This window comes from Pelobates fuscus, chromosome 1, assembly GCF_036172605.1.
Source record: "Pelobates fuscus isolate aPelFus1 chromosome 1, aPelFus1.pri, whole genome shotgun sequence".
Lineage (NCBI taxonomy): Eukaryota > Metazoa > Chordata > Amphibia > Anura > Pelobatidae > Pelobates > Pelobates fuscus.
In genome coordinates this window covers 356,687,127-356,714,978 of record NC_086317.1, presented here as the reverse complement: position 1 = coordinate 356,714,978, position 27,852 = coordinate 356,687,127, and the positions used below count along the sequence as shown (strand labels likewise).

The 27,852-nt window shown below is 37.9% G+C and overlaps 1 protein-coding gene across 6 annotated transcripts in view; it reads left to right on the top strand.

The window, feature by feature from the left end:
- The window catches only part of PIBF1 (progesterone immunomodulatory binding factor 1), a 184,401-nt gene that overhangs the window by 136,601 nt on the left and 19,948 nt on the right, over window positions 1-27,852 (top strand). For all 6 annotated transcript variants that reach the window (XM_063425936.1, XM_063425933.1, XM_063425934.1 and 3 more), the window contains one exon: window positions 21,901-21,985. In XM_063425936.1, coding sequence (XP_063282006.1) covers window positions 21,901-21,985 — 85 coding nt within the window. The remainder of the gene's footprint in view (window positions 1-21,900; window positions 21,986-27,852) is intronic.

The window sequence follows — 27,852 nt, the reverse complement described above, 5'->3', positions numbered from 1 at the left end:
TATCCCCGGTTGGCCATTCTCTTCAAACACATTAAAGAAGGGCCAAATCATGTACCTGGGGCAGACCAGGCCACTTTCATTCAGGGATATAGAGAGGTATGCTCAGAATGGAGACACTATTCTCTTTTGTGAAACTGTACAGTTCAAACAGCAAAGTGGTCCATGGGCTGGTACATTAAGACCCCTGTGATATACAGTATAGTCTAGCATTACTATGAAAAGTGAACAGGAGCCTGACACCTGATTGGTGCATGAAACCTGAGGGGACATATATTCTTCTGGGGATTTGTCCCCAGTGGGTCCATGAACTAATCAGATGTCAGGCTACTGTTCATTTTCTTTCTTAAAAGCAAGTAATGCTGAGAGAAATTGGAGTGGATGCCTCTGGAAACTAATTCCAGGCCATTCTTGCCTAGAACAATATGTTGGGAAAGTATTTTGTATGTATCCTTTTCACAATGCTGACCCAAATTTTTTTTTTTTGGGGGGGGGGGGGGGGGGGGGAGTGGGAGAATCTCTCATGTGTGAAGTGGTAGGAACATTTTATTGGTAGTAAAATATTGCTGACAGTATGCTGACAGCTATGTTGACAGTACTATGCAACCCTCTTGCACTAAAGATATTAGTTACAAATATGTTTATTTGTACATTAAAACACCCTATAGCTTATAGCTAGCTCTAAAACTTTCACGATCTGTGCAGTTAAATAAAATATTTCTTTGTAATCCATCGCAGCTCACAGGTTGCTTAGACTTTACTTCCTACAGATAAGGCAGGATATGTTTATAAATGAACCTCCTAGTCTTGGAGGCAGATTGTTTTTTCCTGTCCTGCCTCAGGTGTTAAACAAACTTATGAAAAGAAAACTGTCAAGAAATGCATTTTTTTTTTTTTTTTTTTTAAGTAACTATTTTATTATTTTTTGTTTTTTTAATGTATTGATTTATTACACCACTGTATAAATAAACCATTATTTTTTAATGTATTGCAGAGATAATGCATTAAAATACCAGCAGTAATTTTGTTAGGCTTCACATAACTTACTTGGTGTGCAATCGTGCAGTTTATTTGCCAGAATGCTTCAGTCCCTTTTACATTGGCCTTTTCAAAGTGCAAATGACTTTAACTCTGGCTTTATAATTCCCTGTATAAAAGTGGTTACTTACAAAAACTGTTGTCTGACCTACATTTCACAGACATTTTACTGGATTCCCTGATTGCATGTGTGTTATTGGCGAAACACTGCAAGCAGGGAGGGACAGAAAGTGAGCTATACACAGATACATTAAGCTGCAAATACAAAGTTTTTAAAAATTGTGCATTTGTTTTTGCCCAAACTATACACTAAATTGAAAAAGGTAGGGAGGCAGGGCCAGACCAGTAAGCTGGTCGCATAAGGTCGCAAAGTTCGCATAGACAAATCGCTCCTGCTGTTTTAGGGCAATAAATCGCAAAACTAACGACTAACCTTCCTACATGCAGTCTTAAAACAGCGGCCTTATGTACACAATGAAGAAACGCTCTCACAACAAATTCTAGCCTTTGGAAGGGCATTTCGGCACCGTGGCAGTAGAGGCCTCGCTAGGTGGTGAGTGGGGTTCCTGCCTAGTGACTATACGCCAAGCCTGTGGTACTCTGTGATCAGATGGGTATAGAGTTGGACAGAGTAGATGGAACCCAAGCAATACCTGTGAGAGTAATAGCAATGTTGTAGTACCCAGTACCTAATAACAGAGAGAGAACATATTAGGTTATCTATGCAGTGTGGGTCAAGACAAATCTAAACAACCACTAACCAATGTAAATTTGCAGCAAGCGAAACAGAGGGGATGATTCTTAACAGAGCGACTTTAATCTGTAATATAATACAACCAACATCAGAACCTCCAAGAAAGCATAACTAACTACTAATTGACAGAAGTAAAAATGACCCACCTAAGGCGAGTGGGACAATTGAAACTGAGTCAACCAGAACCTATGAGATTTGAAAAACTCTGAGACACCGCCACAAGAAAGGTTCAAGCCCAGCAACCTATAAAAAATATTTTGGTCCAACATATCTAATAGACAGAATAAAAATTGCCACAATGCGTTGCTTTAAAACAAGTAATTTGGGGGCGGAGCCAAGCTACTGAACCAAGCTGCCACATGTCACTTAAGCTCTGAGCTGACAAATACTACTACAACCGCATAACGGGGTTTATATCACCCCAAACTATCGTCAAGCCATCAAAACCCCTGACCCTCAAGATATGGGGAAGAAAAACTAAAAACCGAGATCCGAGAAACCGCATATGGGCATGAATATCGGCGATTTGTGGCGCCCGTAGTGGGGTAGAGCCCATAATGGCAGACGGCTCAGATGCAGACACTGAAATATCTGATGATTTTTCCCTGGGAATGACAGAAGGGAGCACAGTGGAGCGGAGGACCACCAAACTCTCCACCTCTCAACCAGACTCTGCCCCGATAACGACGGCGATCATGAGAGAGCTTTTCGCGGATCTCCGACAGACCCTACAGGCCGACATGGCCCAGCTCCGACAAGAGGTTCGAAGCATAACGAACCGCATGGGGGCCATAGAAAACGACACCTGTCAAAACACCCAACACACGGCCCAACTTCACAGGGCTGTACAGGAGCTGCAGGCACAACAGGCTAAAATGGACCAGAGGTTCGCAGCAATCTAAACCTCAAGATACGAGGTATATCAGAGGAGACCCCGGAGAATGAGACCCCACACTTGCTATGGCGACTCCTCGCAGTGCTACTGCCACCCAGGCAAGCAAAACAGGTGGACCTGGAGGGGACGTTCCGCCTGCAAAAATCGGCTAAAGCACCGACCTTGGCACCAAGAGACCTATTGGCGAGATTTCAGAGCAGCAAGGATAAATCAGCGGTTATGGGCGCTGTCCGGAACCACTCACCATTCGCCTTTGAAGGAATGCAGCTCTCATTTTACGCTGACTTATCGGGATACGCTATGGCATGGAGAAATTGCTACAGGCCTTCACATTCCTGCTCCGGTCTAAAGGCATCTCATATCGATGAAAACTGCAACACATATTGGAGGTCCAACATGGCACCGCAACGCACTCTATCTGGGACTTACAGGAAGTGAATGACCTTCTACCTATAGTGGGACTACCAAAGGACTACAGTCTCCTCAACCCATACATGGAATCCGGCTACAATACTCCCTTTTTTACCCCGGGGGACTCAACCAGGTGCATATGTAGCGGTCACCACTTGAATTGCCTTGGTAAACATGCAGAGACCAGCCGGTCCCATCCCACTATGTCCGGTTTACAAACTGACAGTTGAATTGAAAGTTCTAATTGACTCCTTATGTTTTTAGTTTTTATTTTTCTTATTTTCTTTTTATTTCGTACCTCAAGCTTTGTTTCCCACACGGGGAATGCCTAGCATAGATAATAGTAGCCTGGACAACTACCACATCCCCATTCCCATGTAGCAACATGTTGACGCACGATATCCCGCACTACCGCAGAGGAAGGGGACACACACGACATTGGCACTAGCTCTGTCCCAGGTCAAGCCTGGAAGTGTTGAGATCCTCTCGTGACCACACGGCACACAGGGGACACCGCTCCCTCAGGGCCACACACACTTAATACCGACTGTCACAGTGTAGACCCCCACGAACACAGGCCCGAACGCCGACCTTTAAAGTAGCTCCACCCCTATAAATAAAGCGAACACCCTTATTCGCACGCTACTACCATGGGCTCACATCGCCCGCCCAAGGTTATACCTAAGCACTGATCCCCTCACCCCCTTCAGAGGGGCGCTCCACCACACGCACAAAGACCACTAGTCCTTATAAATCTTTCTCAGACCTAAGCTAAATATGACTCATGTTTGCAATATATATATTATAAACTGTGCTGTTCATCTACATGTCATAATGTTTTATCCATGCATTTGTATTGAGAGTTACACCAATGGCATTGTTTGTCAACGCTGTACCAGTCTGTTCAACTTGTATGTGCCACATGCTCATGTGGTGAGAATCTGTCTGGAGACAGTCGAGCCATGATCACATATATGCAAATATGGCTCGGATAATCATTGAACACAAGCAAGTTTGCAAAACTGAACCAACTGTGAATAAAATGATAGCAGAATGGCTATCATAACTTTATTGAGCAGTTTCACTAACCCTATTTGGTGAGTGTGCAATAAACTTCTGAACATTTATTTTTCGATAAGATTAGATCCTGTAGACCTAAATGTTTGCCTCCTGGTTGGTGGATATTGTCATTGTTCAAGGATGAGTCTACCTGTAGCTGCAGCTAGCCTTGTTCAGCTATGCAGCTACAGCTAGCCTTGTTCAGCTATGCAGCTACATAAACTTTGTATTTCTAGGATTTGCTTTGATTATTTTTTTTCTAAAATCTTCAATTTAAGTGTACATTTTAAAGCAGCACGGTTATCCTTACTTTTTCTCATGTATAACCAAATACCTAAAATGAATTTAGAAAAATAAAATAAATAAAAACAAGGAGAAATGGACAATAAAAAAAGATTTTACTATATTTAGGGTGGTAAGGTGGGCTAGATAGTGATTTTAACTCTATAGGGTCAGGAATACATGTTTGTGTTTTCCTGACCCTACAGCATTTTGTTAATGCCTTATCTATATAATGTATTTAAGCAAAAGCATGTGGAGTATACTAAAACGTATAATTTTTAAAAAGCCAATTTCAATAAGATTAGGACAGCTCTACAACATATCGACTGGCATAAACTCCTTAGTGAAAAAAACACTGAGGATAAATGGAAACTTCTCAAACAAATATTAGAAAGCTACATTTCTCAGTATGTACCATTGGGTTATAAATATAAAATAAACAAATTGAAACCAATGTGGCTTAGTAAAGAAGTAAAACAAAGAATTCAAAATAAGAAAAGGGCATTTAAATCAGACAAATCAGAGGGATCCTATATAAGATATAAGGAAGCCAATAATGCTTGCACAAAGGCAATTAAAGTGACTAAACTAGAAAATGAGAAATTGATAGCCAAAGAATGCAAAACCAACCCCCAAAAAACTTTTCAAGTACATCAATTCTTAAAAAGCAAGAAATGAAAGTGTAGGTACAGAGATGGGTCTGTTAGTTAATGAAGACCAGGAAAGGCAGACATTTTAAATTACAATTTTTCTTCAGTATATATTAATGAGCATCCTATGGCGAGAGTTATGCAAATGATTGCTGCAAAAAACTTGCAGATAACTTGTGATTGGATGACTGGTGCTACAGCAGTTAAAGAAAATTAATGTAAATAAAGCTCCAGGGCCTTATTGTACACACCCACGAATACCTAAGGAGCTAAGTGGGGAAATAAGTGAACCTCTGTATTTAATCTTTCATGATTCTTTTGTTTCAGGTATTGTACTGGAGGATTGGTGGAAGGCAGATGTTGTTCCTATATTTAAAAAGGGTTCAAAATCTTTGCCTGGAAATTATAGACATGTGAGCTTAACTTCTGTGAATGGGAAAATATGTGAAGGGCTATTAAGGGATAGTATTCAGGAATTAATTGGGAAGAACTTTATTAGCAATAATTAGCATGTCTTATAGGTCATGTCAAACTAACCTAATTGCATTCTACGTAGAAGTAAGTAGAAGTATAGATCCGGGTGTTGCAGTGGATGTGATCTACTTGGATTCTGTCAAGGCATTTGATACGGTTCCTCACAATAGGTTAGTCTTCAAACTAAAATAAATTGGTCTAGATGAATATTCTTGTTCTTGGGTAGAACATTGGCTTAAGGATGGAGTACAAGTTGTCATTAATGGTAAATTTTCAGGCTGGACAAAAGTGGTAAATGGTGTCCCTCAGGGTTCTGTTTTGGGACCGCTTCTATTTAACATATTTATAAATGATCTTGCAATAGGCATTGAAAGCCATGTTTCAGTGTTTGCAGATGACACTAAACTCTGTAAAGTAATAAAATGTGAGCAGGATATTGCTTTGCTGCAAAGGGATTTAGATAGATTGGGGGACTGGGCACTAAAATAGCAGATGAAATATAATGTAGAGAAATGCAAAGTTATACACTTCGGGGTCAAGAATGCAAAGCAACTTACACCCTAAATGGTAGTGAATTTGGGATAACCACACATAAGTATTTGGGAATTGCTATAGAGAACAAATTAGGACACAATATGCAATGTCAATCTGCAGTTGCTAAGGCCAGTAAGGTTTTGTCATGTATAAATAGGGGCATAGAATTTCGGGATGAAAATATAATTTTGCCTCTTTATAAATCGCTGGTAAGACCACACCTTGAATATGCTGTGCACTTTTGGGCACCTGTTCTAAAGAAGGATATCATGGCACTTGAAAAAGTGCAGAGACCAGCTACGAAATTGATAAAAGGAATGAAGCATTTTAGTTACGAAGAAAGGTTAAAAAATTTAAATCTGTTTAGTTTGGAAAAATGGTGCCTCAGAGGGGATATGATAACATTATACAAATATATTCGGGGCCAGTACATTCCATTATCTGGAAATCTATTCATAAACAGGGCTATACATAGGACACGAGGTCACGCATTTAGGCTGGAAGAAAAGAGATTTCATCTAAGGCAAAGAAAGGTGTTTTTTTTAATAGTAAGAATAACAAGAATGAAGATGTTTAAACATCAATTGGATAAATACTTGCAAAAACATAACCTACAGGGATATAATTTCTCATTTGTGGGGTAATGGCTGCTTAATCCAAGGAGATATCTGACTGCTATTTTGGGATCAAGAAGGAATTTTTTCCTAGTTAGTTGCAAAATTGCAAGCGCTTCAGACTGTTTTTTGCCTTCTTTTGGATCAACAGCAAGAACATATGTGAGGAAGGCTGAACTTGATGGACACAAGTCTATTTTCAGATATGTAACTAGCTCAAGATGGTAACATAGAATGTGATAGCAGATAAGAACCATTTGGCCCATCTAATCTACCCAATTTTCTAAATACTTTAATTAGTCGATGGCCTTATCTTATATCTAGGATAGCCTATCCCACACATGCTGAAACTCCCTCACTGTGCTAACTTCTACCACTTTAGCTGGAAGGCTATTCCATGCATCCACTACCCTCTCAGTAAAGCAATAATTCCTAATATTATTTCTAAACCTTTGTTCCTATAATTTAAGACTATGTCTTCTTGTTGGGAAAACCGCATGTGACAATATAATACTTCCAAAAAAGTAAACGCAGAAAACACTCCAATAGTAAGGATGGTACAGAAACAAAATAATCCTTGTCATCGATGTAGCAGTTAACCACTCAATATGTGTGGGTGTAGATTCAACCTCAGCCTCTCACATATAAAATGTGGACAAAAGCATACAAAAAACAAAACAAAATGTGTGGCGGATATCACCAAAATCACACTAAAAGATTATAACACCATCCAGGCTCTATCCTGTTCCTCCTCCCCTCCATGTGGACTCAGCAAGCACCTCTCTCTGCCCCGTTCTCAGCTCATACCACAAGCTGGAGTATCCCAAAAACTTCAGCGGGACTTATCTGTATTTCCCCTGGAACTCCGGCTCGGCCACAAATATCACTTTGACCCTGTCACCTTTTATCACGGTTTTCACAACTTTCCCAATGCCCAATGAGAGCGCTCTTTGGAGGAGAGTTACAGTTTATCAGAAGGGACCATCGCTACCTGTGAGCCAGAAGGAGCCCCCCTGCCTCAACTGGCCAGAGACCACGTTACCGTACCAGAAAATGACTGCAACCACCTGGAACTAATTTTGGCTAGGAGCACGCTAGCGGCCAGGTTTAAACTTTAACGGGTCTCGCAATGTGTTCTGTCCAACAAACTCTTGCAGTATATATATATATATATATATATATATATATATATATACACCCACCCAGCGTGACTTACTGCACCCCTGACCTCCAATAGTTAGTATTTACCCATTATAAGTATGACCAGCATCTAGGTTTAGGCTACCATACTTATCCCACTTATAGCCGATGATTCTACAGCTGTCCGCTAGCTTATGTTTCATACCAACCCATATTACGTTAGGCGTAAATAAGCAAGGGGTACACATAATCCTGAAGCTGATTACATTACAGCTTGTTATGTTATCTAATACAAAAATATAAAATGTGCTAGGTCTTTTGACATGTATTATTCACTACTCACTAATTTTTCACTGAATGTTATTGCAGACATGTCTATATCAAGCATCTCTGTCTTTTGTTGCACGCTCAAAATAAGGAATGTCATAAAAATGTTTGTAAATCTTTCATGGGGTAGCGTTTCCACAAACCTCTATGGATCATGGCGCTATTTGGACAGATTGGGCGCTCCATCAAGAGAGATATATGGCATATAAGACTTGTGGGTTTTCATAACTGTTTTTCATGATTTGGATTTTTTTCTGTATTCGGCTCTCTATATCCAGGGGATAATTGATTTAGCGAGAGATGACCCTGTTATCTCCCAGACACAGAGGCTCTGTGTCGTCTAGTTAATGGAGGAACAGAGCTATACTCACTGAAGGTTCAATTTCTGGCTTAGAGGAAAGTTAAGCAGAGGAAACCAGTCGGTTACCTGGATTCCACTACATAGAGGAATACCTATAGTGTACTATATTTTGTATTAGGTGGTTTAAGTGGCAAAGGCCAAAAACACACTTACAAACTCAGAGCTTTACAATCCACTCTAAGTAAACCGCAAGGAACGGTATATTCCCCACTCTGGTATGTGGGTAGATGGTATATTTCCAAAATAGTCCGTAGAGCATGTAGTGCAAACACAAAAGAGAAAAAATATAGTACTCTCCGCTTAGAACAATGTGTAGGATGGAAATAAAAATTTACTTTTTCCGAGCACATTATTGCTCTATAAAATCAGCATGGGTGGTACAGTCCCCACCTGGGTTATATGAAGACAGAAAAGGGTGTTGCAATGCCAGGGGGGAATCTTCACCGTAGCATATGATGCCAAATAACCTGAGCTTCTGGTTTTCCACAGGTAGGTTATTGGGATTTGCAGTCCAGGTGCAGAAGAGCTGTGCAACAATACATGTACTGTGTAATTAATAACCTAGATTTTATTTTGTGATTTCCTTTGAGTTCTTCCATTTTACCCGGTTTGAGTGTATCCCAATCTTAAGTGTTTGCTGTCTGCTATGTGCCTGCTCTCAGTCACAACATCTCATACTCCAGTCAATGCCCTTTTTGGCCGAATGCCCCTTGTTTCCCATTGACTAATATCATGTATAATTCTGTTTTGGGAGTTGTACTTTCTCAAAGGTTCTATTATCCTTTGATCTTGTTCTGAAGATTATTAAAGGCCCTTGGATATCAAGAAAATATTCCTTATCCCTGTCAGAAAGAAGAAATAATCTATAAAGCATATGCATGGTTCATGTTTTCTAGATCATTGTATCAGGACTTAAAACTTCCACTTGTCACTAGCCATTGACAAATAGAAATTCACTCCTGAGGGCTGGGCTAATGATAGAACCCTATACATTATAGAACTGCTTTGATGCTTTGTCACCTATTAAAATGGCAAAACACTGTTGAAGTTCTGCAACATTTGGAGATGTACCGTGTGGCGAACCGCCTGGCACCCCGACTGGGTGCCTCCGCCAATCGCTGCTTGCTAGTGCTTACCGAGTACCACAAGACACCATCAGCACCATAGTCCCCACTTCCAGAGTTACAGCTTGGCTGAGATCTTGCTGTCTCCACCCAACCTGGACACAAGACCAGGATCCAGCTTCCAGTAGGTAGACCTTTCCTACTCCAGAGAGTGTAGCAGGCTCCTCTTACAAGAGCAAGTGATTATAACCCAGAGGAGTATAGTGATAAAGCAATCCCCAGTGTAGATACAGCGATTTCCCCCACACATGAGACGAGGTTCTATGTTGAGGGTAAGTAGGAACCTGTTTAATGGTTGCCACAACTGGCCTTTTATGCAAGTCTCCATGCAAGGGGCACTCCCCCTGGACTTGAGGGTAAACCACAGTATAAACAAATACACAACCACATTGGCTCTCAGATCCAGGACAATCCAATACATAATCAGATAAACCCTCCTCTGTGCCTGGGAGATAATTGGATCAGGAACTGAACTAATCTAATTCAATTATCTCCAAGCACAGAAAAACATACTTTTTCCCAAACACCCCAAAAGTACCTCCAAAACACACGGAAACCCCACGAGAGATACATCCCCTGCTAGCCCCGATCTGGGGGACCATCATATCCAAAAATCACCCAGATTGGTTCAGGTGTTCGGTATTTCCATGGAAGACATAGTTTTGACTGACTGTGCACATGGTCCTATGTCCAAAACAGTTCCAGGGAATTAGTGCTAACAGTCGGTCTCTTTCTGGAGTACAAAAGTACATAATTCACATACATTTTTAAAAGGCCCATAGTGTTTTGGCAAGAGGCTGGCCAGCAGGCCCCTCCAGGAGCCCGTGGCAAGGTTACTTTCGCCACATACCGTTATCCCAGCCCTACAATAGGCTATTCAGACTGCTGTTGTGAGTGGATTTCAAGTCCTGCCTAGTAGTCTAGCACTTGATTATTTAAGCCATGATCTCCGTACATATGCTTGTGTATCAAAGAGATATTAACCACTACATCTGCAATGCGTCTTACTAAACATATGTCACTTTTTCTTTTAACACGCTCAGAAATGACTGCAGCAAAAGTGAAAGAAGGACATATTATTGTCCTGCCATAAGTTTATTTTTTTGTTTTTTCATTTTTTTCTAGTATGGTGGTTACCAGAACAGCCAGGTGTTCTGGGTTCAAATACCTCCCAGTTCTGGTTTAATGTGTCTCTTTATAATGCCTTGATTGTATTTGTATGCATAACGTTTCTAATAGACTAAAGGAATTGTAATGTCAATAAATGCTTTGTTCTCAGCAGAAATTAACATGTTGGCACCAAGCTTAACGTTAGCGTTACTATGTCTCCGACCTCCCAAACCAAAGTTATACTTGTTCTATCTTACTGTTACTTAGCAGGTCTCGAGATATATTTGTTCAAACTGTTCATAAATATAAAAATGTGCAAGCTTCATCATGTACCTCTATGTTACAATCGACTATAATGCGTTGGAGGATTGCTGTTGGGGTACCTCCATATGCGACTGTGATATAAACATGCACTGCAAAAATAAAGAATTAAAAAAAAAAAAAGAAATTAACATGTTGGGTAGTCTTTAGCCTGATTCATATACCATAACTGCCAAGTTCAGAAAGTAAGCTTTGGAAAATATAATGTACAGTTTAAGCCAGTTGACTGCTAACTGGCACCTTCAAATAGAATCTTAACATTATTTTTGTTTATCATAGTTTGTCAATGCCATATGCAACAAAACATACATTTCTGTGACTTGCTTTCACTTTAAATAGAAATCTCTTTATTAGTTAAGAATGGAGTAATGTGGAAGTTTCATTGCTCGAGTTATTTTTTGACATTTCAAGTTCTTGTTGAGTCCTTTTTGTGTGTACAATACATAAAAAAAAGCTGATGAAACACGATACAGCAAACGGTTGTTACTATGGCAATTAAATAACAAATTACTTTTTCTTGGCACTGCAAAGAAAGACTGTTGGCAGTAATCACAACTTTAGTATGCTTATTAAATTTATCTGAATATTTTGGACTTGAGGAATTGTGCATTATAGATGTAATTATTACTTCACATGTATAAATAATCATACTGCTTCTATTATTGCTGACCAAGAGGGGTGGGAGTATGAGCATAGACAAACAGGCATGCCAACTTAGCAGGTTTGATATCAACAGATAGAAGGTGTTGGTAGAGGTGTGGTCATCTGGTGGCGTGTCCATACTGCAGTTAGCGCACATAGTCCACAAAGGTATTATTTATCCCACAGAGTGCTGCAGCAGCGCTCGTATATGAGCTTAAAGGGATTCTCTAGTGCCAGGAAAACAACCTGTTTTCCTGGCACTAGAAAATCCTGGAGCGCCCCCTCATCCCACGTCGCTAAAGGGGGTAAAACCCCTTCAGACATTTACCTGAATCCAGCGCAGATGTCCCTCGGTGCTTGGTCAGGCTACGCCCAAGCTCCTTCCCTGCCGATGTTCGCCGGCAGGGGAGAACTAATGCGCAATGGCCACAAGCGTGCATTAGACCTCAATGCTTTCCTATGGGGATTCCCACAACGCTGTAGGTCCTCATGCATAACGTGAGGACATCCAGCATTGTTTAGACGACCAAAAGTCGTCTAAGATGCTCTAAGTCCCTATAGTGGCTGTCTGGTAGAGCTCTACCTTGAAAAAGTCCTGAGGACGAAACCGGTTAGGACACATTTGGAGCCTCTACTACCTCACACTCACTCCATTTGGGGCATTTTAATCCAGAACTCACTCCTTCACTACTACTTGATAACCGGAACCTTGGTGTATTTAGGAGCTGACTCAGAACATCTTGGAGTCCTCCTGTGGCATGTCTTTTGACTTATTGATGTGCCTTTTTGGCCACTATTAGTGGTGGATCGTTTGTGCGTGCAATCAATACCTTATCTTTTATCATTGTATCAAACTGTTTTACACTATTTTTATACTATGTTTTATGCTTATGGTTTTAAGTGATTAAAAGCTGGAATTACTATTTCCTAACTGGAGTACTACCAGTATATTTCGGGAGACTTATAACCAGTGTATGCATACCATTTTATTGGTTATCTTCACCTAAGTTATTATAGCACACCACAACATCTTTTTTTGCAGAGGAGGACTTAACCCTGCAAGGTAATTATTGCACTTTATACAAAATGCAATAATTACATTTGCAGGGTTATGGGTGATGGGAGTTGGCACCCAGACCACTTCAATGAGCTGAGAAGTGGTCTGGGTGCCTACAGTGCCCCTTTAAATGCTCTGAATTACATTACTAGATTAGTGCAAGAGCAATTAATCATGCCATTGTGTTACATTTTCCACTTAGTCCTCTCAACACCAGATGACAGAGCCTGTCTGTCAGGTGATAAAAAGGACTGAAGAAAAAAAAAACTAAAGTTTTTATTTTTACTAGGCTCTGTAGAACTACCAGAACTACCAGAGCTAGTAGAGCAGAAAGTATTTAAGAAGAGTGTTGTGAGTGTTAATAACGACGAATTAGTCTTACCACTACACATGCAAGATAATACCGTAATATCAGCATTATAATTAATACATATTGATATTTGTATACTGTGATCAAAATTTAGAATTTGTGTAATTTCATTTTAACATTTTAGCCAATTATAATAAAATTTTATATATATATTTTTATTTTTATTTATACACATACATTTATTTGCATATACACAAATATATATATATATATATATATATATATATATATATATATATATATAGAAAATTGTATTTATTTATTTTCGATAAATTTAGTTTTTACGTGTCTGCGTGTTTTTGCGTAATTATGTAGAGCACTTAACAATTGCTTTGGCTTTGGAGACTGTAATGTTATAAATAGAACCATGTATTTTCTCCACCATATAGAATACCACATATATAACACCTTGTAAAACAAAAAAAAAGGTCTTGAACATTTATATACTAAATTCGACTCTTACAATTAATTTATATCTTTAGACTTTAGATTACTGGGGTTCAAAAAAAACAACCTTTAGAATCCACATTAAACTTTCCTTTATTGCAGACACGCTGCACATGCACATGGCTGATAGAAAAGCATCAGATTCATTGAGACAAAATTAGTTTGGTGCTTAAGGAGTACTGTCACCTCAAAACTAGCATTTAATATAATGATCCTTTTATCAAGTTTTGATTGGAAGTTGCCAGTGCCACACCTTTCTCTTTTTCATGTTCGTCAAACCATTCCTGAACCATTTTTGCAGTGTGGTAGAGTCCATTATCCTGCTGAAAGAGGTCACTGCCATGTGGGAACACTATTGCGATGAAGCGGTGTACGTAGTTTGCAACAATCTCTAGATAGCTGGTACGTGTCAAAGTTACATCCACATGAATGCCAGGACCCTAGGTTTCCCAGAAGAACATTCCCCAGAGCATAACACTGCCTCCGCTGGCTTGCCTTCTTCCCATAGTGCATACTGCTGAAATTTATTCCCCAGTTAAACAACGCACACACCTGGCTCTGGACAGTGGTCATCAAGGGCACGCTGACCCTTCTGCAGCTATGCAGCCTCATACATCGTAAGCTGTGAGGCACTGTGTGTTCTCACACTTTTCTATTATGGCCAGCATTAACTTTTTCAGCAATTTGAGCTACAGTAGCTCTTCTGTGCGATCAGACCAAAACGGCTAGCCTTCGTTTCCACATGCATCAACGAGCCTTGGGCATCCATGACCCTGATGCTGCGTCACTGGTAGTCCTTCATTGCACCACCTTTGGTAGGTACTAACCACTGCATACTTGGAACACCCCACAAGACTTGCCATTTGAAGATGCTGTGAACTTGTCGTCTAGCCATCACTATTTGGCCATTGTCAAAGTCACTCAAATCTTTTCACGTGCCCATTTTTCCTGCTTCAAACACATGAAATTCAAGAACTGACTGTTCACTTGCTGCCTATATTTGAATATAAAATGAGAGTTGACATTAAGTTTGAAAATGCCTTTACATTTGAATAGGTTGTACAATGGGTTTGTGATATTTTTATCTTATTTTCAACTTTCTCCACATTTTAGTAATATAAGCCCACCTTGAGGAGAGTACATGCTTGGATCCCCTCTTAGCCATGAAATAGACCCCAGTGAGTTCAGTGGTAGATATTTTAAAAAGACAATGTCATTTGAAGATTAGAGTTCTCTAGTGAATCTTTGCGTAATGCTATGGCTTGAGGGATTGGGGTCGATTGTTAGGGTTGTTATTGGTGATTGCCTTATTGTCATTTTTACAAGAGTGGTATGCCCAGTGTGGTTCGGCTCTGGTATGTCACATCTTTTGTGGCTGCTTGTGGGGTCGTCTGAGTGGTGCTTGGTTGAAATAGTGGCAGTGGTCATATGATGTTGAGTGTACTGTGTGCGAAAGGTTAGGTCTTGTCATGACATGGGTCCGGGTTAAGGGCGTCTATGAGGAGGTACCCCGCACGGCTAGGTGTGTTTACTTCGTCGGTATGGTGCAATGGGGCTGTCGAGTGGCAGCTTGTCAGGTCAGTGGGGTCTAGAATGGAAGCTGTGTCTTGGGTGCCTAGAGCCTAGTGGAGGTCAAGAGGACAGGGCGTGATATGTCCAGGTAGGTGGTGGGTAGTAGTCCCTTAACCTTGGAGTTTTTCTTCTTTTAAATACAGTCTCCTCCTTTACTGTGTTGATTCCCTTTATGTATTTATATGTTTCTATCGTAGCCACCCCTCCCCCCCCCCCCCATCTCGTCTTTCCTCCAAGCTATACATGTTAAGATCCTTTAACCTTTCCTGGTAAGTTTTATCCTGCAATCCATGAACCAGTTTAGTAGCCCTTCTCTGAACTCTCTCTAAAGTATCAATATCTTTCTGGAGATGCGGTCTCTAGTACTGTGTACAATAGTCCAAGTGAGGTTTCACCAGTGTTCTGTACACTGGCATGAGCCCTTCCCTCTTTCTACTGCTAATACCGCTCCCTATACAACCAAGCATTCTGCTAGCATTTATTTCTGCTCTATTACATTGCCTGCCTACATTTAAGTCATCTGAAATAATTACCCCTAAATCCCTTTCCCCGGATGTTGAGGTTAGGACCCTTGGGTTTTTACATCCAAGATGCATTATCTTGCACTTATCCACATTGAAGGTCAGCTGCCACAACTTTGACCATTTTTCTAGTTTACCTAAAACATTATCCATTTGACTTATCCCTCCTGGAACATCAACCCTGTTATATATCTTAGTATCATCAGCAAAAAGACATACCTTACCATGAAGACCTTCTGCAATATCACTAATAAAAATATTAGAGAATGGGTCCAAGTACAGATCCCTGAGGTACCCCACTGGTGACAAGCCCAGGCTTCGAATATTCTATTGACTACAACCCTCTGTTGCCTGTCACTCATCCACTGCCTTACCCATTCAACAATATTGGCCTTCTATGTGCAACAGTGTCAAAAGCCTTACTGAAATCTAATATTGGTTGGATGTTGCTCATACTAATCTATTAATGAGTTGACCGTTTTATCTAAATCTTTCATGGAATCTGAATCAATAATCTTAACATTTTTCCTTTTAAGTATGTATTCTATGATTAATAAATAATCTTTCTTGAAATTATGCTTTCAAAGTCGCGGGAATGTGTGGTGTTTTTTTTGGCTTTAGGGCTATTGTATAGCTACCAACTTGTCACTTGGAGAGCCATACTGTAAACCAGTCATTGTATACAAATGTCTTTTACACTCAACACAGCATGACAGCCTGCATTTCAGTATTAATGCACCTGTAAATACCAGAATATCATTGATATGTTAAAAGAATGGTCATTTGCGTGGTTGTAAAAATAATTTTAACATTCCACTGAAGTCAGATATGCAGGTGACAACTTTTATTTTTGTTCCTAATATTCTAAGTTCTATTTTAACGTACTATAGTATTTTTAACATTATATTTCTTTTTAGTTTACATCGTCTATTCTGTTGAATAGAAAACCATTATTGTAGTGGGCCTGACAGATACCATTCCGTGAAAGATGTGATACATTTTAGTATGTCACACTACCTTTGGTCGAGCAAACACTTGAGTTTTGTTATGTTTTAAAACTGGGCCTTTCTATTTCATCGCAAAAAATATGGTTCATCAAAACTAGATCAACTATGAGTTAGACCATAAACTACCCAAAATATTCTGTATTTGAAGCTAGAAAAAAAAAACTCAAAACAAAGTCACCGTAGTTTATCTCCAGTTACTTTGAATTGGCATGAACATGTCATATGGTGTAGTGCTTAAAGGACCACTAAAGTCAACCAGACCACTTAAATCTCAATCAAGTGGCCTGGATGCAGTGCCCCTGGCATTTTAACCCTGCAATCAAACTAGAGACAGGAGCACTATACCGTTAGGAATGCAAGTGTTTCTAACGCTATGGTGTTCTTTTAATTAGCCAAAGATGTTTTGTGCAACTGCCCTAACGCTCGCTATAGTGACCTATCTTAGATTCAAATTTTACTTTAACACATATATACTTATATGGCAAGTTTAGTTTTAACTTTATTTTGCTAAATCTTTTATGTTTATTTTAAATTTCCTTTTCTTTTATGGAGTGACAAGTAACGTTTTCTCTTTCATAATGTGGTCAGGGTCCACAAGAATCCGTTTCTTGAGATATTCCTTCCACTAAGTGGAATGGTAGAACTAATCCAAGAAAACCTAAATACATCACCTTCTTCCGTCTCTAACTATAGGGAGCTCCAGTTATGGTTCTGCCTCCTTTGGAGATAGTTGAATGTCTTGTAGCTCTACACATGTTTCTGATTAGAGCACATGCCCTCTGTATGGATGTTGTATGGATGCTTAGTTATGGATGCTTCAAAAACATCCTCTCCTTATGCATCTACTTTGGATGAGCTCCCTGTGTACACTGCTTCTGGTCAAAGCTGCTTTCCAATGTCCTAAAGCATTAACAAAGCCAGGGATTCTCCACTGGACAGGGGACAACAAGGTGACTGTCTCTCAATTATTAAAATAGATACTTTTTTTTTTATTTAAGTTAATTAACAATCAAATGCTTCTCATATAGAGGCATTAATAATATAACCTATTGTAAACACATGCTGAAATACATTTAGTGAATATACTCCAAATACATTGGAAAGTTTAAAACATACGTAAATAGACATTTGTCTCTCCCTCTCTCTCTTTCTGAGAGAAGTACAGGAAGGAGAAAATGTCTGAAGTCTTTAACCACCTTGGTTGGAGGATGGAAGATTTCACAAGTATAGGATTTATGTCTACCATGTCCACATTTATGAATTTAATGATTATTATTTATGTAATTTAATTATTTTGATAAAAGAGTATATTTGGTATACTGAGTTGTTGTTATTATTATGTTATTATTGTTATTACTAAGTTGATGGATGTTTAGGAGAAATAAATAAAACTGATTGTTATAATAGTTAATAGCAAAATATAGAAAGTACAGATACACCTCCTAGTGGATAGGACACACTTTTAGTGGGTAATAGTTAACAACAAAAAATTACCCTTGCACTAAATGTATGGCAGATAAGGACTCCTCCAGGTCCTCAATAGATATGGGTAACAATGGATCTACGATACAATAATAACAGAAACAAACATAGCATAATACTGTTAACTTTTAAGGGGGAGTGGAAATTAAATAGTAGTTCACACTCACAAACCAAAATTGATTGTAGGCATATCGTATAAGACGGTGAGTATCTCAGGGTAGATGGACCATCATCATATACATGGAAAGGAATAAAAAACAAAATAGTGCAGAGTATCTTGGTAAAAGAATACACTTTAATATAAAGGCACACTTACAATGTTGAAGTGGCAAACAGGCATATAGAATCAACCGGTCTCAGGATCACAGGATGAAACACAGGATCAACTTTTCCCAGTTGGAGTAGTAAAAATAAATAAAACAGCCTAATACAAACAATAAAAAAACTCTGAAACACTATAAAAAGCCCTACGCGTTTCGTTCAAATGTCCTTGAACTTCCTCAGGGGCAAAAACGTCCTTTTTAAATCCATCTAATTGCGGCACGCCCGTGGTCTCCTCCAATGATTAATTCGCTTCCGGGTTTGTCCGTCTGCAGTATTTCCAGGTGCGCACTGATGACGCAACCGGATATGCGACTCACGGCTATCTTCCGGAGTCATCTGTGCGTTCCACCTGATATGCGTTCCACCGCTCGTTAAGAGCAGGAAACAACCATGAATGAGAAAAATAATTTAACGATAATGTGTAACAATCTTAATGATGTTTAGACATTGTAATATTTTATAAAAGGGATAAATCTCCCTCACATCTCTCTGTAAACCCTTAATAACAATATGGAGAAAATATATATAAATAAATAGAATTAAATAAAATTACAAATGAAAATACAGTTAAGAGTGCATTATATACCTCCATGTTTATATATACTTATTGACCCATCCTATATCAATCATAATTCAGGTTAAAGGCAAAAGAGGTACAAAAATGTGTATATATAAAAATTATAAATAAAATATTATTTAAAGAAAACAAACCAAATCAAAATCAACGTTAAGTCCCCTTGGTTGCATGGTTTGCAGGGTATGTATCCAATATCCCTCTCTCTTTCTCAATAATAGCATCAAATCACCTCCCCTATCATCTAGAGCTACTTGTTCGATGATGGTACATTGTAGGGTATTAAAGTTGAAAAGTGGGCATTTGTTACAGTGCACCGGCACCGGCACTGAGTGAGTTAACAAATGGTTTCTGATGTTACGTCTATGCTCCTGGAATCTAACTTTGGCCTTTCTTCCTGTCCTTCCCACATACTGCATCCCACACCCACATGTGAGTAGGTATACAACATGTGTCGAAAAACAGGACATACTGCCTTTGATCTTAAACTTTTTCTTGTTGACTGTACTCTCAAAGCTTATGGTGCTCTTGATTTTATGATTACAGCTGACACAACTCCCACATGTATGATAACCCTCTTTACATTTTGGTTTACTTTTTCCCAATCTGAAGGTACTTGGTGCCAAAAAAATTTTAAATTGACTCCTCTCCTAAAAATAACTTTGGGGAGATGGGGAATCTGCTGGTTGAGATATTCATCCTCCCTCGGCAACCCCCAATGTTTTTTAATAATCCTTTGGATGTCAAAGGCCTTGGAGCTGTACTGTGTGTTAAAAGAAAAGTCAAAAATAGAATTCCTAGAGATATCCTTCCTTTTGTCTATAAGCAAATCACTACGTTTGATACTTCCCACCCTATTAATTTCCGCATCCAAACTCTCTGGATCGTAGCCCTTTTCTAGAAAACGGCCTTTCAAAACTTCAGCTTGTGTGTAAAATGAGTCTAGGTCACTACAGTTCCTCCTCATCCTAATAAACTGGCTTTTGGGAACCCCTTTTAGCCAATTAGGATGGTGCCCACTGTTGATATCAATAAAACTATTGATGTCTGTGTTCTTAAAGAAAGTTTTGGTTTTGATGGCTCCATTTTCGATATAAATAGACAGATCCAGAAAGTCTATATTCGAGATACCGATCTTTGGGGTAAAGTTCAAGCATAAGGAATTGTTGTTGACATAGGTGAAGAAGTCCCTTAGTTCTTCTAGAGAACCTCGCCAGATGACGAGGACGTCATCTATATAACGTCTCCAGAGCACCAAGTTTGCACCAAAAGGGTTATTGGACCAGATAGATGTTTGTTCCCAATGGTCCATAAACACATTGGCATAACTTGGTGCAAACTTGGTGCCCATTGCCGTGCCTTTCACTTGTAAGAAAAATTCCTCGTTGAAACTGAAAAAATTATGGGTGAGAATAAACCGTATGGCTTCTTCTAAAAAGGAACAAAAAGGAGGTTCGAGATCAGGGTCCCTCTCTAAATTCCTTCGAACTGCTTCTATACCTAGATCGTGATCGATCACGGTATACAAGGAAGTTACGTCCAAAGTGGCCCATACATAATCCACATCCCATTCAATCGATTCTAATTCTTGGATGAGATGTTTCGTATCCTTAATATATGACCGAGCTCCCTGAGCGTATTTTTGAAGATGGAAATCTATAAACTCAGAGAGCCTAGATGTCAGGGAATCGATACCGCTGATTATTGGTCTTCCTGGGGGTCTTTCTTTACACTTGTGGATCTTAGGGAGGAAATAAAAAGTGGGGACTCTCGGGAACTCTGAGTAAATAAAAGAAAAAGCGGCTTCTTCCAAAGTACCGAGTGTTTTAGCATTATTGAGAAAAACTTTCAAATCCTGGTTGAACTTTAGGTTGGGATTGTATGACAATTTCTTATAGGTGAGGTGGTCATCAAGTAGCCTATACGCCTCTGTTACATAGTACTCAGTAGACATAACGGCCACACCACCTCCCTTGTCTGCGCTTTTGATAGTTAACTCCTTTCTGTCTTTTAGTTTAGTCAGAATGTTATTTTCTGATTCACTCAAGTTTTTACGTTTATTGTCTCTACGTAAATTATTCCCCATCCTCTCGAAATCTCTCAGAATCATTTTATTAAAGGCTTCAATCTGACTACCTTTTTCGTTTGGGCAAAATTTAGATTTCGGTTTGAACCTCTGTATTGGTCTTGCCGTACTTGATGTCTCATTTATTTGCCCTTCACTATTCTTCTTAATGAAGAATCTCTTGATAGACATTTTCCTCACAAATTTTTGAGTATCTATAAAGAGTTGAAAAAGGTTAGGGGGTTCTTCTGGGACAAATTTCAAACCCTTGCTTAAAAGATAGACCTCTTGAGATGTTATAGGATATTCAGAAATATTGAACACGCCCAAATTTTCTTCCTGCAATCTAGTGAGCTTTAAACACCCATTATTTCTCCGCTCGTTCTCCTCCTTTTCCCCGGTGTATTTCTTTCTCTTAGGGGTATAAATCGATTTGTTAGAGGTAGTTCTTGGGATCTGGGGGGAAAGAATTCCGTTATCGTTTTCTTTCGGTCTCGCCCCTTCTCTAAAAAATCCCTATTTACATGATTGTCATGAGCCTGTGCGGAGGCGGTGGGTCTTTCTACAGAGGGATAACTGTACTCTGTTCTGGATACTGATACAGATTGAGTTTGACTTTCATTTCTCGTTCTTGGTTTAAATCTATTGTTTTCGGGTTTTTTTGATGGAGATGTTAATAGTATCTTATTGGTATTCTACTATTTCATCCACATTTATCAATTTTTTTTCTGCTTCCTTCTATTTCCAGTAATTTAAATAAAGAAAAGTCTTCATTGATTCGTGTAAAAAATCAAATGGCTGCAGATCTTGAAAAGCTTCTAAACCACAGAGAGGTATAGTATTCAGTTTCAGCACTTTGTGTAAATATTGTTTCTGCTAATTAAATGCATGACATGGGATATACCAGTTTATGAATACACTAATGCATACTTGCTCTTTAATGCAAACATCCAAACAGTTATTAATCTATCTGCAGTTAAAATGCAAAAGCATACAAACATGGTTGAGACATTTAGTTGTTAGATTTTGACTGAGGCCTAATTTTTTGAGCCTCACATTGTTGGAACAGCACCTCGTAAACTGCTGTCCTCCAGAGATTTTCATGCATCACAATCTCTATTCCAGTGGGCATCAAACAAGATATCCAGCCAAAACATCCTTTCAAACCAGGCATGGAATCTTTAACTTGATATGCTGCAGGTTTGTCGGCTCAGTAACTATTATGGGAGAAACTTGAAGTTTTGTTTTACTTTTTTTTTTTTTCTCTCTTAAGTATGCATTTGACACAGATGTTCCAGAATACAATCCTGATCTGACCACCCTAATTAGAGCAGCAAAACTATACACTGACTTCCATTCCTGTTATTTATTTACATGCTCAACATTTAAAAAAAATTATATATCAGAAATCTGAAGGTAATTGTTGAGCAGACCACGTCTCTTGAGGGCTTTATTTTGACCTCTTGGACACCTAACAGCATATGCGTGTTCTCACAGATTATGCTTATGGGACCAGGGATTGTGTTCCTGACATCTTGCCCCAGCAATTGCCTTTCAAAAATGGACTCTGGGAAGGTTTTATACCTTTATATTATTAAGTATTTGCAGATAAGTGATGTCCCTGATCAAGAAGGTCTAAATATGGCTCCCTCCATAAAGAAAATATAAACCTAAAGTTATTACAAAATGCACAGGTTAAATTATTACATGTAATCTTTTATTACATGAAATAAAAGCAAAAGTTTAGACACTAAAGTGTTAAAAATGGTACAGTAAACTGAGTTAACTGCAGTGACAATTAATGTAAAATACTATTTGTTCATCTGATAATGTTTTAGTATAATATTTATCATTATGTATTATTGTCAGTGTTTTTATAAATTGTATACATTTTTTTATGACAAACTGTAGAATTAGGTATACTATTCTAAAATAAAATTAAGCACAACATGACTTTAAGCACAAAATGTTTTATTTTTAAATGGGAGTTTTATAATAAATCAATCCCCAGGTTTCCAGTTAATTTTCAGTAATGTTTCTGTGACTAATGGTAAACTCATTCAATAGTTTTCTGCTCTTTGGGAAACAGCGATCCTAAAATGATTTACATATGGACAGTAAGAATGTTAGTTTCCAAACTAAATACAGTTTACAAAATTATTTATTTATTTTTTAAGTGTTCTAATCCTCGCCTATAAATGTTCCCCTTTTGCAAATCCCAAGGAATGAAAACTGTTTTGATTGTCTTATAAAAGTCTCCAGTAATAGCAATTTTCTAATATGATTCAATAATCTGATTGGCACTTGTGTATTTAATATATTTATACAGATGTATGTATGACATTAATGAAAAATTCAGGTTGCATACATTTTTTTTTAATTTTTTTTTTAACAAGGCAGTCATAAAGGCTGTTTAAAGATAAATAGAATCATTATAATGATTATGTACTGCTAAATACCATTTCTCAAACAAAAATAGTGGATAACAATATTATATAGCCTACAACAATGTCTCCCCCCCACTATATACCCACCAATATGCTATGTAGGATCTGTGCTCTTGGATGAAGTTGACAGTTTAACTGCATATACTATATATTGTACAGATAATAAATTGTACAATTGTTGCACAATGCTTAATTTGCTTTCCATTATTATGGAACAATCTTTTAAATATTTAACTTTTTCCGGTTACAAAGTACACCATTTTATCCACTCTGCATTTGTTAATTGCAGAAAAATTATAGTTGACCGTTTGTACGAACCCATTAAATTATAACCATTTACTGATTTCTCTGGGAATTTCCAAAATCATTTCTACCCATGGATTGTTATTGAATTGTAGATAAGATATGCTTCATATGTATGGTATTCAAGTTTTTATTTTCTCTATAACAAAAAAAAACTAACTTTGTTAAATAAACACAAAAAGCCCCTTGTAACACTTAACAATTAGTAAGTACTGGGTGATACCAGAAAAGTAACCATGAAACCTAAGAAATAGATCTGTGACCTTCATATACACAAGTCTGACATGTATACATGAATGTCATTCTGGGATTCTCATGTAATTGAAGCATGTTGCACAAACAATTATGTTAACTCTTGACTGCAAAAAAACCTATATCCATCTCAGTGTTTTTCATACATTTCTGGTATTTCATTTTAATAGACAACCAGGAGACAACACACGCCACTGTTTAAATTTAATTACTTGGTCACATCTTAGTAACCAACAGGGTTATTGCTGGCACTCGACGCTGAAAAAGCGTTCGATTGCTTGAATTGGCAATACATGGAAGAAGTATTTTTGAGCATGGGTTTCCCTTTAGCATTTCTTCAAAGTATTTTAGTTCTTTACTCTCGACCAGCAGCGGAAATAAGCAATTCTGTTTTTCTTTCCCGTCTGTTTTATATAACTAATGGTTCCAGACAGGGATGCCCTCTTTCACCATTAATCTTTATTTTGTGTATGGAGCCCTTAATAAGACATGTTAAAAACCATAATGGGATACAGGGACTGAATACCCCTGCGGGTGTCTCAAAAATAGTTCTTTATGCGGGTGATGTTTTGCTTTTTTTTTTTTTAACTAATCCAGATTTATCAATTCCAATTTTATTAAAGACACTACAAAGATTTGGAGAGAGATCATACTATAAAAATAACCCCAAAAAATCTCAAGCATTGTCTATTGGTCTTCCCACATCTGTGGTACACGCATTACGAAATATATATCCTTTTGACTGGCAGAAAAAGTCAATAAAACATACTTAGGAATCAAACTTCCTTCCGCACATAATTTAATTATAAAAGAGAATCATATACCACTTATAATTAAATTAGAACAACAATTGAGAAAATGGGAAGCCAAAAGCATATCTTGGCTGGGTCGAATACAAACTATAAAAATGATGGTTTTACCACAATTTATCAAATTTTAATAAATGCACACATTTGGAAAACGAAACCTTCTCGAGTAAAGCAGAACTTACTGTGGCTTCCATATGAGAAAGGTGGCCTTGGTATTCCGAATGTTAAAATGTATTATAAAGCCTCAATATTAGCACAAGGCATATCAGTATTAGAACGGATACCTTCCCCTTTGTGGTTAGCATTAGAAAACGCTTGCATGCATCAAGGCACATTACCACAAGCCTTGTAGACAGGTAAAATAAAAATAGGGAAGAAAAATGCTATGCTACCAGTTACCAAAACACTACTTCAAATTTGGAAACAAATTATCCCCAAAATTGTAGATGATAAGGTTTTGCTATATGCAGCCCCGCTACAGATTATTACTGCCTTCGCATCAGACTTACGAGTGGACACCTGGTTAAATCATGGTGTCACACAGGTTCGTTTTTTTATATTACTATAGACATTAAGCAATTCCCTGTAATACTTAAAGATTATTCCATACCTCAGAGAGAGTTGTTTTCCTACCTACGCATTAGGAATATACTTCATGGATTTAATATAAAAATAGAAGAAATAAAAACACTTCCGCCTTTGATATACAAATGTGTGGGTAAATTACCGAGTATTAAAACTTTATCATTATCTTATAATAACATTATGAATATAGGGAATGAAGCAAAACCTATATATATATATATGCAGAAATGGGAGTTAGATTTTGATTTAGGTTATCATTTTTCTTTATCCAAATGGCATCAAGCAATAAAACTAACCAAAAAGGCATCATGTAATTTACAACACTGGGAATCATACTGTAAATTGAATATGCGTTGGTACCTGGTGCCAACTAGGATAGCTCATATATACGCAGGGGCATCAAATTTATGTTGGTGCTGCCTTAAATAGGAGGGCACTCTATATCATATTTTTTGGTTATGTCCAGGTATTACTAAGCTTTGGAATGAATTGGGAAGGTTTTTTTCAAAATGATTTGAAAGCAGTGATACCTATCCAACCCGAATGTTTTTTATTACATATGTTTTCTATACCGCTCCCAGAAGAGGTTATTTATATCATTATTCACAGTTTGATAGCAACTAAAACTGCTATTGCATACAGCTGGAAAAAAAATACAGACTCCTTTATTGACAGAGATAATGATAAGACTAGACTCCTCATGTACTTATGAATTGATGGCTGGTCGTTTGAAAGGACAGGAAATTTTATACAAAAAAAGGGGGAATAAATGATTAGAAATAAGAGAGAAATAAGGGTTATTATATTTTTCTCCCCTTTATGCTTTTCATAACGTTTAAATACTATGAGAGCTAGACTCAAAAGGGATTTAGCTCAATAGTCTGTTGTTCTTTCCCCCATTCCCCACCCCTACCTGATACAATCCTTTATAAGCACGTCAATTAGTCTTTTGATTTGGACCGAGAGGAAGTGATAGTTTTCAGTGGTTTCTCTAAACTTTAAGCAAATGAATATTGATTGATTGAAAAAAATAGAGAAAGGAAAAGAATCTGAAAAATATTGTTGTAATCAATTGTCTTACATGAATTAACGCAAACTGTTATGTGAATAATATTGATTTTTAATAGTGTGTAATTATAGATTAAATCATGTACTGTTCCCTTTTTCCCACTCTCTTTTGTATCCCAATATTATATATATATGCATAAAACATTAACAACAGAAATTATACATTATAACAAAAAAATAATTTTAGCTAATGCTTCAATTTCTGTTTAGCTTGTACAAATCAGGGGAAATCAGAAACGTTCAAAAATATGCATGAAAGCAATGAGACATAGCTGTTTTTTCTTTTTGTTTTTTCCTATCCACTTTTCTTATGCCACAAGGTCAGACTTTTACAGTACAGTAATTATTTTATTCTTATCTGTAGATTTTATTTTGCCTGTTACCATTTCAATTCCATCTGCCCTCTGCACAAGCTGCAGATCGATCAATTGAAGCCTTTGCAATCGCACCTCTTCTAACCCAGGCCAGACTTTTAGTCCCTGTCAAATTACAGACATCCCACTGCAGCTTAAAGAGATGTCATTGCAAGACAAGTACACTGGCCAATTGGATGTCTCTTAAGGTTAAATCCCCTGAGCGAAAAAACAAATCAGGAAGTAACAGGACCTGTTGTCTGATTGAAAGCCAGGGAGTGTGACGAGTTTCATTTATTAAACTTCCAATTTCTATTGGAATATGCAATTTTTATAAAATGAAAAAAAGAGAACAGATTTTTCACACAGAGAGTACTCCAGCACTGCTTTAGTGTTTTGAAGTCTCCCTTTAACAAAGGTAACAATTAGAACAATATTTTACAGAATAAGTTCTATGGCCAAGAGATTCATATTGAATTTAAACAAAAAAAAATAAACAATATAGACAAGTGTTATAAGAGGAATCAAAACTTTTGCTACCATTTCACTGCAACGCTTTTGTCCTGACAAATTTGTTAAAATGTGGATTCCCCGTTTGGGAATCTGAAGCACATGTACGCATGCCACTTGTTAATGTCAAAACATTGCTTGATTTAATCTGTAATGATGAAGCATGTAGATGCTAATATACTTGTCTGAGCTATTTTCATCTAGAAATTCTGTCTATGCATTGCCTTGGCAACATGACTGTGGAGTTTACAACTTGAAGCAGCACATTGGCATTAGCTATGCAGTCTTCTTAAACAGCTGCTGTGCAGTTGAGCTGTTTTAACATGCCAATGCAGAGGGCTGGATGAGGCAAACAGATAATATTAAATAACCA